Source organism: Syngnathoides biaculeatus, chromosome 13 (genome assembly GCF_019802595.1).
Source record: "Syngnathoides biaculeatus isolate LvHL_M chromosome 13, ASM1980259v1, whole genome shotgun sequence".
NCBI lineage: Eukaryota > Metazoa > Chordata > Actinopteri > Syngnathiformes > Syngnathidae > Syngnathoides > Syngnathoides biaculeatus.
Window position 1 is genome coordinate 27,117,799 of NC_084652.1, and position 20,067 is coordinate 27,137,865.

At 40.9% G+C, this 20,067-nt stretch overlaps 1 protein-coding gene across 22 annotated transcripts in view; it reads left to right on the plus strand.

Moving 5' to 3' along the window:
* Positions 1-1,379: 1,379 nt before the first annotated feature.
* Positions 1,380-20,067, plus strand: part of depdc5 (DEP domain containing 5, GATOR1 subcomplex subunit) — a 225,134-nt gene continuing 206,446 nt past the window's right edge. For 17 of the 22 annotated variants that reach the window (XM_061838751.1, XM_061838753.1, XM_061838759.1 and 14 more), the window contains exons 1-5: positions 1,381-1,576; positions 7,502-7,569; positions 7,651-7,738; positions 7,864-7,910; positions 12,011-12,096. In XM_061838751.1, coding sequence (XP_061694735.1) covers positions 7,512-7,569; positions 7,651-7,738; positions 7,864-7,910; positions 12,011-12,096 — 279 coding nt within the window. In that variant the 5' untranslated portion in view covers positions 1,381-1,576; positions 7,502-7,511. Of the gene's footprint in view, positions 1,577-7,501; positions 7,570-7,650; positions 7,739-7,863; positions 7,911-12,010; positions 12,097-13,339; positions 13,363-20,067 lie in introns of those variants that run through there. The other 5 variants (XM_061838768.1, XM_061838770.1, XM_061838772.1 and 2 more) reach the window with 3 other exon arrangements.

Sequence of the window (20,067 nt, forward strand, 5' to 3'; positions counted from 1 at the left end):
GTGCTGCCTCACCGAAACAACTAGCCAAAGACACGCAGCAAGCCCACTCATTCACATTATAGGCCTCCAAACAATGGGCCAACCAGTCGCTGCTCTAACTCCGATTGCTGAGTGCCACGTGAGACAGGCAGCATCCGCTGTTACATGTAGTGTGTGTCTTACTTGAACCGGGGTTTAAACCTGGATCTCTCAGGCTATATCATTTATATTTACACTGAAGTGTGTCTTCTGTTCATATTTAGTCATGACTGTATAACTCATGTTTGAAGCATGCCAACTCATCAGTTAACCTTAAGTGAATCTTGCTGAAATGTTTAATAGAGACCAGAACGTAAGAATGTGCCCGTTATTACCAGATAGATTTGGTTTAGTCATTATGATGCAGATATTTTGTGATGCTCTTCATTTCATGATGCGATTCTCTTGTGATGCTCTTTATTTTCCTTTCATACTTTTGTGATGCGGACCCTTCTGATAGTGTAAGAATGCTGCAAGTCCTCTGTATCTTTGCACTTGTGATCTGCTAAAGCCATTGTCTGTCACTCATTTGTGCCCAGAATATTCTGTAAGTAAAAGCTTCGGAGAAACTGTTCATCTACTCCAGCCTGTATTTGGATAACCAACATTGCTATGCTTACAGGATGGCTTTTATCTAAATCCTATTTATTATAATTTACGGGACTAGCATCAGGAGTTTTGGTGCAAACTCATTTCCTGCTTTGAAGTGCTGAAATAGTGTGGATATACAAATGGGGGGTTGGGGAAAAATCCCTTAAATTTGTTCTACCTTATTCAGTTCCTGGGGCCTCCCTGTCTTAATCAATATATATCTGTCAGAAATTTGGTCTGCACTCTTGGATTATTTCACATAGTGCTTCACAGCGTATTGTGGGAAAAGTTCACATGTCACGGAAATCGGGCCCTAGGTAATATGCAAGGTTTCTTGGTAGTCACGGTGTTATATGTCTTTCCTTTGCACTTAGCCTTTTTTGTCTTACCAAGTCGAATTCAAAAATCCTTCATGTTACCAGAGCTGAAAAAATGTCAAACTCACACGAGCAAGTTTAATTCTAGACGGCAAACTTTACTGAGGAAAAATTCCACCGTAATCCAACCTGTAAACCATGTCCGCCACACATTTTGGGAGTACCAAGATGGCTTCAACCAATCGATACACCGCTAGATATGTATGAGCTATCCAGTCTTTTTTTTTTTTTTAAGGTCAGTGTTTACTCTTGATAATAATTGCTAAAGTTTTCTCCGGGAAGTCCGATTTCCTCCCACACCCCAAACTCTAAATTTCCCCTATATATATAGTTCTGACACTTTGCCCCCACTAGCTCAACGTAAGTGGGCATGCATCATAAAGAGGCGTGTCATATCTAACTATTAACCTATCTATGAGGTCTACCCCAATTAAAAAACATCGAAGAAGAATACTAATAATGTGAAGAGAACAAGACCAATAAGAGGAAGAAGACGACAAAAGGACGAAAAAGAATTCTTAGTTTCATTTGCAACTTGGAAAGGTGTTAAATCTGACGGAGGGTGCGACTTTGGCGACTACTCACGATCGGTAATCCATCGAATAATGACTTGCTCGTTTTCATTGTCACGTGTTGTGAATGACTAAAACGGATCATTGCACTGACTCAACCACTTTTAATCTGCTGTAGTTTAAACACGTGTTCAAGCAGTACATGAATTCAGAAATAGCTGTGACCATAGCAATTGTACTGGGAGACTTTTAACAGTCACACATTTCTTATTATGGAGGTCAAAGAACACAGGTGATAGGTGAAGCATGAAGTTTTTTTTTTTTTCTATCGTTAATTGATCCGATTGGTCTAAAGACTGTGGGGACGTCATTGGAAAACCATCCATTACCCACTGTACATTTCCCTACAAGGTCAATTCAATGTTGAATGTTTTCAAAGTCCACAGGGCAAACCATGTTCTTGTTTTATTTTCATTTTTTAAATCACCATCACATTGATGTAACTAAATGGTAACCTCATTATCACACAACCAGTTTGAGCAAAAGTTAACTTTTTTTTTTTTCCCGAAACAAACACTCAAAATCTGGATGTCAAAGAGGATGGGTATCAAAGTTGCTTCGCTGTTAATTCTCACATATACAGTAGATATGTTTTCTCCATAACACAAGTATTAGTTTAATTCTTGTCACGCCATATTATTTTGTTCCAGAGTTCTGAGTCCAGGTGGTGTTTGACAAGCTCTCCGTTTTTGGATGACATGATTTTGGTCACAGTCATATCGGAGGTCAAACAGTTTTGTTTCAATCAACCACAAAAAGAAGGTTAATTGCATCCAGCGACTGGCATGGGGATAGCAAAAGAGAGGCCGTAAATAGGAGGCCAGCTTGCTCGAACGTACCTTTATGTGCATGACATCGACCTATCTGCCACATCTGAATCAAGCGACGAGATGGATGATAGGCTGACGTCTTTTTTTTTTTTTGGCACTCTATCACGCAACCGACTTAAACTGCTCCAGTCGTTCGCGATCGACACAGAGGATCCCTGATCGAGACCTTTTGAAAGCTTTCGTTTGGTCTGGTATGTGAGCCGGGTTAGGCGAAAATAGAGGTATTTTCCTATATTTGCATAACACACGTCAGGAAAAACCTCTAGATCTTTTAGAAATGACTTTTTGTCACTCTCATAAGGATCTATACCACCAATAACTGCACATTTTGCATTCTACATGGTCCTATTGACAGGAGAAAGTGTATTTGCGTAACTAGTGCGCGACATGTAGATGGAGAACCTGCCATGTTAATGTCTTAGCGGCGTTTGTCCTCCAACATGGTGGCGTAAACGAAAAACACTCAATTGGAAGCCGGTTGTCTCGTGGCATTGGCGCAGTAATGTTTGACTGTTTCAGGTCATTTTTAATTACTTGGGTATCGTACTTCTTGAAGCAGCCGTACCACTTTTTTGCTGAGAAGGCTGAACGTATTTCAGCTGAAGTTGTTTTGGGTTTTCCTTCCTGAATTGAACTCTCGGTCCGTTGTCATACTGGAGTGACTCCAACTTCCGGAGACAAATTCCTTGTGTGTTTTTCACATACTTAGCAAAATACAGATGATTCTGATTCAGATGGCAGTTGCATCTAAAATCTTTGCCTACATGAATGTGGCTTGGGAATTTAATTTTTAAATCTTGTGGGATATTTGTTTTGTAGGCAGTGAGAGAAAAAGGACAAATATATTCTCAAAAATACACAACAGCACTGTAGGGGGATGAATACTTGAGAGAACTGAAATAAGGCACATCATTATTTATTATAATGCCTAAAAGTGTAATTAAAAAAAAAATTCAATTGTATTATGACGTGAGTTAAAAATAAAATTTTAACCCAGTAATTGTCCAATTTACCAGTTTGATGACAGTAATCCCTTGTTTTTTTGCGGTTAATTCGTACCAAAACCACCCGCGAAAAGTGAAAAACCGCGAAGGGTGTATGTTTATGTAATGAATGAATGTTTAAAATATGTAAGCAGGATTTGTACTTGCGTATTTGAGACAAAAAGAGGTATTTCGTTAAATCTTCAATTATAAAACCTTATAAATATAGTACAAAAAGTATTATAAACGTATACTATAATTACAAATGACAAAACACTGTAAGATATCAGTATATAGTTACCATTCATCACTTGGAGACTTTTACTGGAGCTGCTGCGTGGATACCAGAAAGTTTAGTCAACAGTACAGCATTTATACTTTGAGACAAAAATTATAGCACTACAAGAGTCTAGTCAAACTACTTCTTTTCCTTTCGGCTTGTCTTGTTATGGGTCGCCACAGTGTGTCATCTTATTTCATGTAAGCCTATTTCGTGCATCTTCCTCTCAACCACCCACTGTCCTCATGTCCTCCCTCACAACATCTATCAACGTTTTCTTTGGTCTTGCTCTCGCTCTTTTGCCTGGCAGCTCCATCCTCAGCACCCTTCTACCAATATACTCACTCTCTCACCTTTGAACATGTCCAAACCATCGGTCTGCTCTCTCTAACCTTGTCTCCAAAACATCCAACTTTGGCTGTCTCTCTAATGTCCTCGTTTCTAATCCTATCCAACCTGCTCACTCCAAGCGAGAACCTCAACATTTACATTTCTGCTACCTCGAGTTCTGCTTCCTGTTGTTTCTTCAGTGCCACCGTCTCTAATCTGTACATCATGGCCGGCCTCACCACTCTTTTACAAACTTTACCCTTCATCCTAGCGGAGACTCTTCTGCCACATAGAACACCAGACATCTTCCGCCAACTGTTCCACCCCCTTTGGACCCGTTTCTTCACTTCCTTACCACACTCGCTATTGCTCTGTATTGTTGACCCCAAGTATTTGAAGTCGTCCACCCTCGCTATCTCTTCTCCCTGGAACTTCACTCCACCGGCCCTCTCATTCATGCACATATACTCTATTTTACTTCGGCTAATCTTCATTCCTCTCCTTTCCAGTGCATGCCTCTATCTTTCAAATTGTTTCTCAACCTGCTCCTTACTTTCACTGCAGATCACAATATCATCTGAGAACATCATAGTCCAAGGGGATTCCAGTTTCACCTCATCTGTCAGCCTATCCATTACTACCGCAAACAGGAAGGGGCTCAGGACGGATCCCTGATGCAGTCCAACCTCCATCTAAAGTCTTGTCTAGTTAAACAATGACAAAGTACAATTTTTCTTGCAGTACAGAAACTCACAAACAAATGAAACGCGTGATGTCCTCCAGCCCCTCACAAGATGCCCATTGCGCATTGTTGTGGTGTCACTTCCGCTGCGCCGCTGTGATATCACTTCCATTCCGCTGGGGCTGCTGTGCGAGTAACAGAATGTTTATTCAACAGCACAGCATTTATACATTGCCCACTTGAGAGAAAAATTACAACAGTACAAGTGTCTAGTTAAAGTAATATTTTTATTGCAGTACAGAAAGTCACAAATGTCCATGGTGCGTTGTTGTGATGTAACCGCCGCTGTTACATCACTTCCAGTTCACCGGTGTGCCGCCCCCTCCTCACTTTTGTTTGTGAGGATAATGCTGGATATGTCTCTCTCACCTTCTCCAAGTCATTCTGGCCACATCTACACAAATCCTCTTTATTTATGCAGCATACATGATAAATAAAGCAACCGTGCGTTGATAAGCAAATGCTAGTTAATGTACACAGATTAAGTATAACAAAAGAGCATAAAAAGCAAAACAAGTGAGCAAATATGAGAACTTTATGTACAAATAATCCCTTTAATCTAAGACCCTGTACAAAGACAATGCCGTCAACACAATTCCTAAACTCGACGGCTCATACCATATTGTAAGTCTTCAAACTGACATTTGCTTCGTCCTCGAGGGCTTATGTGCTTCATTGCAGCTTCAGGTTGGTGTTTACCACATCATTCTTTCTGGCATGCCGCTGATTCATTCACGCCATCATGGCGCCAAAAAAGCGTAACTTGTGCTGTCTTTGATCATATTCAAAAGTTTCACTTTTTTCCTCTTCTTCATTGTCACCAGAACGTTTGTTTTTGCTATCCGCTGTCCACAAAGCGAAAGCAGCTTCATTTTCAAGCAATCCTCTAATTTTGCATCTTTTCAGGTTGGGTGTTTCGGCACCAGCTTTAAGATCAAGCACGAGCGCTTTGGCTGCATTTTGAACTTGAGAGGTTATGCGCACACAGAGTAAACAGACAGAAATTTGCAGCATTGGAAGAAGCGAGGGAGAGAGAGTTGCTGGGTGGAGCTTTGATGATGCAGCCCATCAGCACCAAAAGGCGGATCTGTCTTTTTTTGTTTGGGCTTCGTAAAGTGATATAGAAAAGAAACTTTGAGGGATGGATGGTGGTGGACCAAAGTCTTGCAAACAAGAACAAGAAAGTATGGAAATGGCAGTAATGAACACTTTTTTTTTTTACAGAAGAGGCAGTAACATAAGGTGACCTACGAGACCAAAGGTAGAAGCAAGCAGGTGGATTACATTTGAAAAAATATAAAGGCAATTGGTCCAATTGACATACCTGTTTATACCTGCAAGCAATTTGGAGAGGTGGCTGTGGAGTTTTTTACCAATTGTTCCACAGAATAGTCGCAGGCGAGATCATGCCTGAAGAATGGAGGAAAATTGTGCTGGTTCACATTATTAAGAATAGTCGATTTGCAGAGCTGTGGGAACTATAGACGAAAGATAGTTGATGAACCACAGAATGAAGTTATGGGAAAGACTAGTGCAGGCTAGACTCAGTATCTGTAAGCAATAGCATGTGTTCATGTCTAAAAAGAGTATTACATATGTATTATTTGCCTTGAGGATGCGAGTGGAAAAGTACAGAGAAGGTCAGAAAGAGCTCCATTGTGTCGGTGGGGATTTCGAGAAAGCTCATGACATAGTACCAAGAGAGAGTATACCATGTGTAGGTCTGGTGTGGCAGAGAAACAAGTAAGTTTCTTTCAGTTTGTCCTGTTAGGGGTTGCCACAGCGTGTCATCGCTGATGAAACACCAATATTTGTTTAGCACAGTTTTTACGCCGGCTGCCCTTTGTGACGCAACCCCTCAGGGGGAGTAGAGGTTACCTAGTAGAGGCTAACCCTAACCCCAAAACTGAAACGTTTTAGAGACAAGGTTAGAGAGAGCAGACCTCGATGGTTTGGACATGTTCAAAGGTGAGAGAGTTAGTATATTGGTAGAAGGGTGCTAAGGATGGAGCTGCCACGCAAAAGAGTGAGAGGAAGACCAAAGAGAAGGTTGATGGATGTCGTGAGGAAGACGTGGGGGCAATTTGTGTTATAGAGGAAAATACAGGGGGTGGTCTTACTTGGAAAAAGATGACTTGCTGTGGCGACTCCTAATGGAGCAAGCCAAAGGAAGTGTAAATAAGACTTCATGTATTAATGTACAGAAAGCAATAGTGATGGATGTTTTTTTACAGTCTCCAACATCTCTCATGGGTATAAGCACTGGTGGCACCAGAGGATTGCTTCTTCCATGTTGTAGACATGTAATGTGCTAAAATGACTAAAAGATGATGGTTGTTTGATAGCGAGTTCATTTTGCCAACCAATAAGTAATGGACATATGACTTTGTTATGAAAGTGTACACAAAGCAGTAATGGTGATTGGATATCTACATTTTCCATTAACATCTGTAATATGTATAATCACAAGCAGCACCAGAGGGATCCTTTTCTGAATGAGCTTTATTGGTCAGGTCTGTGACAAGACAAGCAATTTCTCTCTGGTAGTTCGAGTTACTCCGGTATAATCACTGACAATATGATGAAATATACATTTAGGATATCAAAAACATATGGAGAGTCATAATGAAAGTGTACCACTTGTGTGGTGATAGTGAAATGACAATTGTGCAAATAGATGCAGTCCTCAAGCAATTTAGAAAGGTTTAGTGAGTAATAATGCAATGTTGCTTCACATATTATGTATGTAATGACATTAACTGATTGTTGTTTGATCAGCTAGTTCATTATGAAGACCAATAAGTCATACAAGCTTGTCCTGCACAAGAGAGGTTTTGGTGGAAGTGGTAAGTTAAAGAAAATATTAAAAAACACATTACAATACTGTTTTATTAGAAATGATTTTATAAACAAACATTTATATTCAGATGATGAGGTGGTGGTCAATCCAAAAGTCTTCCCTCAAATTTGTCTTTTGGACATCATTGAAATTGCACATCCCGCAGATGAATTCAGGTGAGCTTGGACCGTAGAAAGGAAGTTGGTATTGAATTTAAATTTATAGATGTTGTTTTGTTGTTATTCCACAATTTTAAATTCACATATCCTTACCAATCTGTTTCCCCCCCTTAAATACATAGTCCCCTTTTGCTGCAAGTAAAGAGCTTAAAAGAAGACCTTCAAAAAGGTAAGTCAGGTGATATTTAACACCACATGGAACTGTTTATCAAACTTTTTCTGTCATTAAAGTTGAGCAGGGAAAAAAACATTTTTGTAAGTTTTGAACACTCAATTTGTTTCAAGCGTTTAACAATTGAAAGTCACAGTTTAAATTGTTCTCTGAAACTGAAACGAGGAACATATTAAGTTACACGATATAGAATCAATCTATAAACTTGGGCTGTATGATTTCAGTTTTTTTTTTCCTGGGAGATATTGCAGTTTTATTTTGATTCTTGATTTTATTCAAATAAATTAACTTGTCAGTGGAATACAGTGCCTTGTGAAAGTATTCGGCCCTCTTTAACTTTTCAACATTTTGCCACATTACAGGCTTCAAACAAAAAAGTATATATTTTTTTTGTCAAGAATCAACAAGTGGGAGACAATCGTGAAGTGGAATGAAATTTATAGGAAATTCTATACTTTTTTTTTTAACGAATAAAAACCTGAAAAGTGAGGTGTGCAATGTTATTCAACCCCTTTTCTTTCAGTGTAGCAAAGTCACTCCAGAAGTTCAGTGAGGATCTCTGAATGATCCAATATTGACTGATGATAATAAATACAATCAACGTGTGTGTAATCAAGTTTCTGTATAAATGCACGTGCTCTGTGATAGTCTCAGGGTCCTGTTTAAAGTGCAGCGAGCATCATGAAGACCAAGGAACACACCAGGCAGGTCCGAGATACTGTTGTGGAGAGGTTTAAAGCCGGATTTGGATACAAACAGATTTCCCAAGCTTTAAACATCTCAAGGAGCATTGTGGAAGCAATCATATTGAAATGGAAGGAGTATCAGACCATGGTAAATCTACCAAGACCCGGCTATCCCTCTAAACTTTCACCTCGAACAAGGAGAAGACTGATCAGAGATGCAGGCAAGAGGCCCATGATCAGTCGATGAACTGAAGAGATCTAGAGCTGAGGTGGGAGAGTCTGTCGTACACTGCACAAATCTGGCCTTTATGGAAGAGTGGCAAGAAGAAAACAATTTCTCAAAGATATCCATAATCAATCTCATTTAAAGTTTGCCACCAGCCACCTTGGAGACACCAAACATGTGGAAGAAGGTGCTCTGGTCAGATGAAACCAAAATTGAACTTTTTGGTCACAATGCAGAATTATGTTTGACGTAAAAGCAACACACCATCCCCACTGTCAAACATGGTAGTGGCAGCCTCATGGTTTGGGCCTGCTTTTCTTCAGCAGGGACAGGGAAGATGGTTAAAATTGATGGAAAGACAAATGGGGCCAAATACAGGACCATTCTGGAAGAAAACCTGTGTGAGTCTGCAAAATATCTGAGACTGGGACAGAGATTTATCTTCCAACAGGACAATGATCCCAAAACATGAAGCCAAATCTACAATGGAATTGTTCACAATTAAACATATCCATGTTTTAGAATGGCCAAGTGTTAGTCCAGACCTGAATCCAATCGAGAATCTTTGGGCAGAGCTGAAGACAGAGAGATATACCCCAAGCGATTTGCAGTTGTAATTGTAGCAAAAGGTGCCGCTACAAAGTATTAATGCAAGGGGGGCGATTAATATTGCATGCCCCACTTTTCAGGTTTTTATCTGTTAAAAAGGTATAAAATATCCAATAAATTTTGTTCCACTTCATGATTGTGTCCCACTTGTTGATTCTTGACAAAAAAAATAAATGTATCTTTGTTTGAAGCCTCAAATGTGGGGAAAGGTTTAGAAGTTCAAAGGGGCCGAATACTTTCTCATGGCACTGTATTTTCCATCTAAAGTGACATTGAAAAACATGACAGAAACTGACATGATACCACCAAAACAGAGAACTATATGAGCGTTCCCTGTCTCGTCACCAAGTGGTCACGTGGTGTCAGTAGAAAATCTGTCTGCATAGTTGACTGATCAAAAGAAGTCATTGAGTTGTAAAATGCTTATTTACGTACTGTATTTTCACAACTTTAAAGGGGACTTAAGTCTTAAGATTTCTCCCAAATGAATGTGGCACCTTATCTTACGGTGCGCCGAATATGTCAACAGACGTCCAAAATGTGTAACTGATTGGGAACATTTCCTGCTGACACACTAGTTATATAAAGGAAAAGTGGATATGTGAGAGGACAGCATACGGAAGTAACAGGAGGAAGTGTGGGCGTGAGAGAGGATGCTAAAGACATGCCCCCCAGAAGGTATATAATGCCAGAATATGTTATTGTTTTCGGCTAAGTACTCCCAAAAAGGCACCAACGAAGAGATGTGCTTACAAAGCACAGTTTAAACTGCAAGCAATCACTTACGCATAGAAACATGAGAATCAAGTAGCGGTGAGAGAATTCAAGATCAACAAATTTATGGTGCTAAAGTTGAGGAAGCAGGAAAACGAGCTTCATCAAGTGAAGAAAATGAAGCTTAGTTTCTGCGGAAACGAGATGAGGTGGCCGGAGTTGGAAGACCAACTCGGGCAATGGATAACTGAACAAAGAACAAACAACTGCCATGAAAAAACAGGTGCAGTAAATTAACTCGGTGCTTGCTATTATTCCAGGAGGCTTGACATGGTAACTTCATTTGCTGGACATCAGTGTAAACACGGTGTACAAAGTGAAGATGCAAGCTGCATGGGAGCGATGGATGACAAATGGCAAACAGTTTTATTTGAAGGCACTGCCGGGCGAGTTACGCCACAATTTGTGAATGGACTGTGAATGCTCGGGCTAATGTATCTGTTTCCACCTTTCGGAAATCCGATATCATACCTGAGAAGCCACATAAGTCAACGTGACTGACAATGACGAGAGGGAACCTAGCATGCTTGATGGAGAACTTGCCCAGCTGTTAATCTTAGATACAGAAAATAAGGACTTTGATGGACTACTATGGATTGATTAAAAAAAAAAAAAAAACAACATAGGTACGTACATTAAGTATTTCAATAAAGTCCAACCGAACTGAGTTTTGCTCCCGGTGCCTTTTCAAATGGCGTGCATGCACGCTATCATATGTTGTAAGCTAGTGTGCTTTATACAATAGCAATAGGTGAATACTTTTTCACGGCACTATGTATAACGACAATAAATGCCATTCATGTAGGCCTGGCCTGCATGAAAATTTTTGGGTTATGTCAATTGTTGTGTGGGTCATACTATAATTTTTTTGTTGTGTTAAGGGAATAATGCTGAAGATAATTGCAATATTCATATAAAATGAAAAAAATGACACTTCAGATTTCCCAATTTGTTCAGCCTAACTCCTGATTGGTAAAGAGATTTTTTTGAATTGGCGTCAACTTATCGATTTCCCAGTGTGAAGGTCTGACTCAGTGTGGCAAAAGGTTCAGCCACCAAAATGGTGAGCTACAACACAAAGGTATTTTTTAGCCACATTTGGCGCAAGGGTTTCATGGCCCGGTCCCAATTCCTTTGTTTTTTGTTGTAAACTGAAGGCGTTTGGGTTTGACATTAAATGATGAATACAAAACAAAATTTCGTAATTCCAGATTCTCCCTCTTGTCTCAGCTTCAAAACGGTTGGCTTATCTCCCATAGGAACCTCTCTGGTCTTCATGTTTGCTTAAAATGAAATCCATTTTTCATCGGCGCTGCAAAAGCCACAATTAAACGGTCTGTTTAAGCAATTTATCTAAAAGGCAACACCTGATCTATTAGAAATACTCATCCGTCATGAGTTCCAATACTTTTGCTCACTTGAAAAGTGAATAATACAATAAAAAGTGATCTATCCTGGATTGTTTTTAACATTTAGATGTAAATACCATGAAATAAAAGCTAGAATTCTGAACCTGTCTTATGTTTCTTTTTATCTGAAACCTAAATGCCTTTGCTATATAACAAAAAAATAAGAAATGGCCTTTGCTGTTTTCAGATTTTTGGAGAGGACTGAAAATCTATCTTGTCTGTCTGTAATTAAAGTTAATTAAAATAAATGGTACCACCCCTGTCAAAATAACTGAAAGAACTGTGTTTTCCTAATGAAGGATGTTGTATGCTTGTGACATTCATTTATTCTTGGAAAAGAGAGCTATTAATGCCTAAATTTCTTTTAATCCCTTCCTTTTTATACTTCTTTAGAGACAATCAGTGTGGATCAGGCTGTGGCACAAGCCTTCAGACTCCGTGCATACCAAGATGTCTTTGTTAATGTTGTTGATCCAAAGGTTTGTTAACTTAATTTTTCAATTTTCAGTTGTTTTTGAAAAGTATTTTCAAAACATACAAGGAATATGTCTTCAACTTTTTGAAATGCTCCACATTATGTCACATTAAAACCACAAATGTAAATTTTGGTAAGTTCTGTATAATTGTGTAAAATAAGTGATACATGGGTTTAAAATAATTTTATAAATAACTCTAAAATATTTGTCCCACTTCCACTAGAACTTTGACCGTGACTTTTCATTTGTTGGGCTATTACTTGAAATAGTAGTAAAAGTAAAAATTGGAATTCGCTCGTTATTCGCTTATATGCATCCTCACAAAAAACGATTGCGAATATAAACGCCGGGTTTCTGCTTGACAAGCAAGGTTAGTCATCTCAAGTGAAGTACTTTCCACTTTACATCAGGTAGTTTGGTTCAAGGAGGTGGATCAGATCATAAGGTTTTCTTCACAACCAGATACATTGGTATCATGTGCTTAAAGGGAAATTCCGGTGATTTGGAGTAACAATGTATCCAATAGGTCATGTAATATGTACTCTATCTTGATAATGTGATGTTAAATTCTCTTTCATTTAATAGTGTTTTGAGAAGATTTTTGACAATTACGAATTTTCAGATGCACCGCCATTTTCGCGAGTCACATGACCTATATGCGCGGATGGGACGTGTTACATGCCGTTCCAAATGCTCGATTACATGGGACACCATTATGCCCAGCGCTGATTTCTTGAATTTATCCTCGTATGATGAAGAAATAGCAGTATCGGTTGATGGGGAAGACAGAGGAATACTTCCACATAGATTTGAACCTGGGGCTGTAAATAATGTTGAATATTCGGATGGTTCTTTGAGCAGAATGACACGGAGTTTGACGAGCTCGCGCCGCCGGGAGGTGGAGCCTTGAGCTCACTCCCTGGCGAGCCCCAAATCACGCTCGGCTGGGGAGCTCGCGCCGCCAAGCGGCGGCGCCGGGAGCTCACTCCCCGGCGAGCCCCAGTGCAACGAGCTCGTCAGACTCCACGTCATTTCGCCCGAAGAACCATCTGAATATTCAACATTATTTGCAGCCAAGCGGCTCTGCTCCGCGTCATTCAGACCGAAGAAACATCCAAATAGTCAACGTTATTTACAGCCACAGTTTCAAATCTGTATTCCTCCGTCTTCCCGATCAACCAATACTGCTATTTCTTCATCAGGTGAGAATAAATTCGAGAAATCAGCGCTGGACATACTGGTGTCCCATGTCCTGCATTCAACTTCCGGGTTAGTCTGATTTATTTTTTTTTAAATGTAAGAATCAACTAACTTTGTCTCAAAAAGGGGACCACATCACTTTTTTTTAAAAATATCTAACATTTTGTAAAGCGATGACAAACCTTTTTAGCAGTCTCAGAAACGTGAAGTCGACTTTCAACAGCAATATGAGTTACTAAAACTGCCTTTTACCATCTGAAGAACATATCCAGAGTGAAGGCTTTATGTGTCAAGCAGACCAGGAAAAGCTTTAGAATAGATTTTAAGGTTCTGATCCTGGTCTATAAATTACTAAATGGCTTACGTCCTGAATACATAGAAATCCTGATGGAATACAAACCCAGTAGGGCTTTGAGATCAACAGTTGGGCCAAACAAATAGTGGAAGCGCACTGTCTAAAGCAGGGGTGCCCAGACTTTTTATACCCCAAGATCTACTTTTCAAGCAGCCAGCCTCTTGCGATCTACCAATGGGGGAGGGGGAGCATGTGCGCTTTGCTGCAACTGCCGTGGAGGTAGCAAAAGAGTGACCATCATTAGGAAGCCAACTTGCTAGAACGCGCCTCTATGTGCCTGTGATCGACGTGTCTGGCACAACTGATTCAAGCAATGAGATGGATGATAGGCTGATGTCTTTTTTTTTTTTTTTTTTTTTTTTTTTTTTTGCACGCTGTCACATGATTGACCAAAACTACCTCACGATTGACTGGTCGATCACGATCGACACATTGAACATCCCTGGTCTTCAGCAAACATGGGGAAGCAGCATTTTGCTATTGTGCTACACATTAATGGAATGAGTTGCAATTAGAGTTGGCATCAGCTCCAAGTGTAAATGTTTTTAAATCTAGGCTAAAAACGATGCGTTTAAATATTTCCACTTTTTTCAATGACATTTCTTGCACTGTGAGCTGTTGTAATTGTGCTCTAATTTTACTGTGTTTTTCTCTGTTTTAAACTTTTTTTTAAATTAGTATTGCTGTTTGGTCTTGTAAAGCACATTGAGTTACCTTCTGTATGAAATGTGATATACAAATAAATTAGCTTCACGCTCCATTTTGGATATAGAGATCGTCCACGTGACGTGACCATTTTCACGGCGCTATCTTGCTGGTCAAATAAACTGCTCGGCAGTGTCGGAGTTATTGAACCGGAGCAGATTTTTCACAATGCCAGAGACCTATTGTGTTGTTGGTTGTCACAATAGACGAGACAGCTCTTCAAATAGATCATTCTATCGAATACCAGCTGAAAAGACGAGAAAAGATCAATGGATTTCGGCAATTAAATGGGATGGATGGTGCCCAACGAATGCAGCCCTATGGGGGCACAGGCCAGTGCAATCTGTAGGCCGGTCCCAAGCCCGGATAAATGCAGAGGGTTGCCTCAGGAAGGGCATCCGGCGTAAAAACTGCCAAACAAATATGAGCGTTCATCTAAAGAATCCCATACCGGATCGGTCGTGGCCTGGGTTAAGAACGCGCGCCCCCGGCACTGCTAACCTGCAGGGCGTTGGTGGAAATTCAGCTACTGTGGGTCGAAGACAAAGAAGAGGAGGAAACCGGATCTGTCGTCAGAAGAAAAAGAGGAATGCACAGAGCCTACAACTGAGTGTAGGGACTTTGAATGTTGGGACTATGACAGGAAAAGCACAGGAGTTGGTTGACATGATGATTAGGAGAAAGGTTGATATACTGTGCATCCAAGAGAGCAGGTGGAAAGGTAGTAAGGCTAGAAGTTTAGGAGCAGGGTTTAAATTATTCTACCACGGAGTACATGGGAAGAGAAATGGAGTAGGAGTTATTTTAAAGGAAGAGCTGGCTAAGAATGTTTTAGAGGTGAAAAGAGTATCAGATCGACTGAGATTTAAATTTGAAATTGAGGGTGTTATGTATAAAGTGGTTAGCAGCTATGCCCCACATGTAGGATGTGACCAAGAGTTGAAAGAGAAATTCTGGAAGGAACTTGATGAAGTAGTTATGAGCATCCCAGACAGTGAGAGAGTTCTGATTGGTGCAGATTGTAATGGACACATTGGTCAAGGAAACTGGGGCGATGATGAAGTGATGGATAAGTATGGCATCCAGGAAAGGAACTTTGAGGGACAGATGGTGGTGGACTTTGTGAAATGGAGGGAAATGGAATTAGTTAACACTTTTTCCAAAAGAGGGAGGAACATATAGTGACCTACAAGAGCGGAGGTAGAAGCACGCAGGTGGATTATATTTTGTGCAGACGATGTAATCTGAAGGAGGTCACTGACTGTAAAGTAGTGGTCGGGGAGAGTGTAGCTCGACAGCATAGGATGGTGATATGTAGGATGACTGGTGGTGGGTAGGAAGATTAAGAAGACAAAGGTAGAGCAGAGAACCATGTGGTGAAAGCTGAGAAAGGAAGATTGTTGTGTGGCCTTTCGGAAAGAGGTGGGACAGGCTCTCGATGAACAGCAGAAGCTCCCGGAAGACTGGACTATGACAGCCAAGGTAATCAGAGAGACAGGCAGGAGAGTATTTGGTGTGTCTTCTGGTAGGAAAGGGGAGAAGGAGACTTGGTGGTGGAACCCCATAATACAGGGAGTCATATAAGGAAAGAGATTACCGAAGAACTGGGACACTGAGAGGACTGAGAAGAGGTGAAAGGAATACATCGAGATGCGACGTAGGGCATAGGTAGAGGTGGGAAAGGCTAAACGAGGCATATGAAGACATGTACACCAGGTTGGACACGAAAGAAGGAGAAAAGGATCTCTACAGGTTGGCCAGACAGAGGGATAGAGATGGGAAGGATGTGCAGCAGGTAAGGGTGATTAAGTATAAAGTGTGCTAAATAGATTGAAAGAATACTTTGAGAAGTTGATGAATGAAGAAAATGAGAGAGAAGGAAGATTTGAAGAGGCAAGTGTGAAGGACCACGAATTGGCAATGATTAGTAAGGGGGAAGTTAGAAAGGCACTACAAAGGATGAAAAATGGAAAGGCAGTTGGTCCTGATGACATACCGGTGGAGGTATGGAAGCAATTTGGAGAGATGGCTGTGGAGTTTTTGACCAACTTATTCAACAGAATACTCGCAGGCGAAAAGATGCATGAAGAATGGAGGAAAAGTGTTGTAGTTCCCATTTTTAAGAACAAAGAGGATGTTCAGAGCTGTGGGAACTATAGATGAATAAAGTTGACACAATGAAGTTATGGGAAAGAGTCGTGGAGGCTAGACTCAGGAGAGAAGTATTTGCGAGCAACAGTATGGTTTCATGCCTAGAAAGAGTACCACAGATGCATTATTTGCCTTGAGGATGCTAGTGGAAAAGTACAGAGAAGGTCAGAAGAAGCTACATTGTGTCTTTGTGGATCTAGAGAAAGCCTATGACAGAGTACCAAGAGATGGACTGTGGTACTGCATGCGTAAGTCTGGTGTGGCAGAGAAGTATGTTAAAATAGTACAGGATGTGTATGATGGCAGCAGAACAATGGTGAGGTATGCCTTAGGTGTGACAGACGAATTTAAGGTGGAGGTGGGACTGCATCAGGGATCAGCTCTGAGCCCCTTCCTGTTTGCAGTGGTAATGGCTAGGATGACAGATGAGGTTAGACTGGAATCCCCTGGATGATATTGTGATATGAGAGAATAACCAGGGATCAGGTGGAGGAACAATTAGAAAGGTGGAGGCATGCACTAGAAAGGATAGGAATGAAGATTAGCCATAGTAAAACAGAATATAAATGCATGAATGAGAGAGGTGGAGGGGGAAGAGTGAGCCCAAATGAAGAAGAGATAGCGAGTGTGGAGGACTTCAACAATCCAGAGTAATGGTGAGTGTGATAAGGAAGTGAAGAAACGGGTCCAAGCAGGTTGAAACAGCTGGCGAAAGGTTTTCTGGTGTGTTATGTGACAGAAGAGTCTCTGCTTGGAGGAAGGGCAAAGTTTGCATAACAGTGGTGAGGCCGGCCATGATGTACGGGTTAGAGACGGTGGCACTGAACAAACGACAGGAAGCAGAACTCGATGTAGCAGAAATGAAGATGTTGAGGTTTTCGCTCGGAGTGACCAGGTTGGATAGGATTAGAAATGAGCTCATTAGAGGGACAGCCAAAGTTGGATGTTTTGGAGACAAGGTTAGAGAGAGCAGACTTCGATGGTTTGGACATGTTCAGAGGCGACAGTGTGAGTATATTGGTGGAAGGGTGCTGAGAATGGAGCTGCCAGGCAAAAGAGGGAGAGGAAGACTAAAGAGAAGGTTTGTGGATGTGGTGACGGAAGACACGAGGGCAGTTGGGGTGAGAGAGGACGATGCAGGAGATAGGCTAAGATGGAAAAAGATGACACGCTGTGACGACCTCTAATGGGACAAGCCGAAAGGAAAAGAAGAAGAGCATGGTGGCCAATGAAATACACACACCTATCTTGCGATTATTCTTCTCAATCTCAAATTGTCAAGAAGTATTTATAATGACAAGTTGACCCATTTGAGAACCATGTGTATTTAAAAAAAAAAACCAAAAAAGTCCATCGCAGAGGTTGACGGAGCTAACGTGTCCTCTTCTGTGTACGGAGATGACTCCCTGTCGTAAATCTTTTTTATAATCATAGTTAAATGCAACTTTGTGTATAACCAGGGGTCTTTTTTATTTTTATAAATGTTCGAATTTGTATTGAAAAAAAATCTGAGTGGGTGCATCACTATGGGGGATTTATTCCTGATTGAGAACAGATCCAGCAACTATCAGCAATCTTTGCTTCGATGAAGGGCAAATTTATCAGACAGTTGGTAAGACAGCCATGATATACGGATTAGAAACAGTGGCACGGAAGAGACAACTGGGAGCAGAGCTGAGGGTGGCGGAAATGAGCTAATTAACCAATGTTAGATGTTTTTGAGACAGTTAAGAGAGAGCAGACTTCGAAGCTTTATACACGTCCCGAAGGGACACTGTGAGTATATTGGTAGAATGGTGATGTGGATGGAGTTACCAGGCAAAAGAGTAGGCGGTAGACTAAAGAGATGGTTGATGGATGTTCTGAGGGAATGGCTGTTGGTGTTATTTAAGAAGTAGATGCAGGAGACAGGCTAACATGAAAAAAGATGACACGCCGTGGTGACCCCGAACAGCACAAGCATCTTGACACTCAACAGAGAAGTCAAAAACAATTATACATTGTAGCGTATATTATTTTAGCGATCAAGAAGATGCCTCAAGAATGGAAGAAAAGTGTGCTAGTTTCGAGTTTTAAAAACAAAGGGGATTTGCAGAGCTGTGGGAACTATTGAGGAATAAAGTTGATGAGACACACAATGAAGTAATGGGAAAGAGTAGTGGAGGCTAGACTCAGGACTGAAGTATCAGTAGTATACCACAAATGCATTATTTGCCTTGAGGATGCTCTTGGAAAAGTACAGAGAAGGTCAGAAAGAGCTACATTGTGTCTTTGTGGATGTAGAGAAAGTCTTTCACAGAGTACCAAGAGAGGAACTGTGGTACTACATGTGTAAGTCTGGTGTGGCGGAGAAATGTTAGAATAATACAGGACATGTACGAGAGCAGTAGAACAGTGGTGAGGTGTGCTGTAGGTTTGTCAGAATAACTTAAGGTGGAGGTGGGACTGCATCAGGGATCAGCTCTTAGCCCCTTCATGTTTGCTGTGGTAATGGATAGGCTGATGAGGTTAGACTAGACTGAAATCCCTTCTACCATGATGTTTGCAGATGATATTGTGATTTGCAGTGAAACTAGGGCACAGGTAGAGGAACGATTAGAAAGATGGAGGCATGCACTGGAAAGGGGAAGAAGATTAGTTGAAGTAAAACAGAATATATGTGCATGAATGAGACCGATGGAGGGGGAAGAGTAAGGCTCGAGGGAGAAGAAACAGCGAGGGTGGACAACTTCAAATACTTGGGGTCAACAATCCAGAGCAAAGCTGTGTGTGGTAATGCAGTGAAGAAACCGGTCCAAGCAGGTTGGAACAGCTGGCGGAAAGGTGAGAGTGAGTATATTGGAAGAAGTGTGCTGAGGATGGAGCTGGCAGGTAAAAGAGCGAGAGGAACTGGTTGATGGATGTTGTCAGAGAAGACATGAGGCCAGTTGGTGTTTGAGAGGAAGATGCAGGAGATGTGCTTTGATAGGAAAAAGGTGATACGCTGTGGTGACCCCTAATGGGACAAGCCGAAAGGAAAAGAAGTAGTAGTATGTTACCTTCTGGCTTTAACAGTAACTCAAGACAATACTGGCAGCATGTTGCAATGGAGTTTTAAGTTAACTGTTTAAGAAGTTAATGCTAAGAGGGAAGAAGCTGTTGGAATAGCTGCTTGTTTTACTTGGCATTGTTTGGTAGTGCCTACTTCAGGGAAGAAGCTGGAAGAGGTTGTGTCCAAGAAGCCTTTGCATGCACCTGTCTTATTTCTGCCAGTGCTGCAACACTTTTAGGGTGGATAAGGTGTACTGACAATCTTTTCATCAGTTTTCATTGTCCGTTGCAGACAGTTTGTCCTTTTTTTTTTTCTTGTCTTATAATACAGTTGGCGTGATCACCTCATGTTGTTATCCTCACGGTAAGTATCAGGTTTACCAATTAGACATTAAACAGAACAAAAAGGAAGCAAAGACACCAGTTCAAGTTTGACAGCTCGCGAGGACAGAGGAGAGGAACTGTCTTGTACAATTCACTACTGCGCTCTCTGATATCCTCTCCTCAGCACTTCTATTTATTTGGTTTCCAAA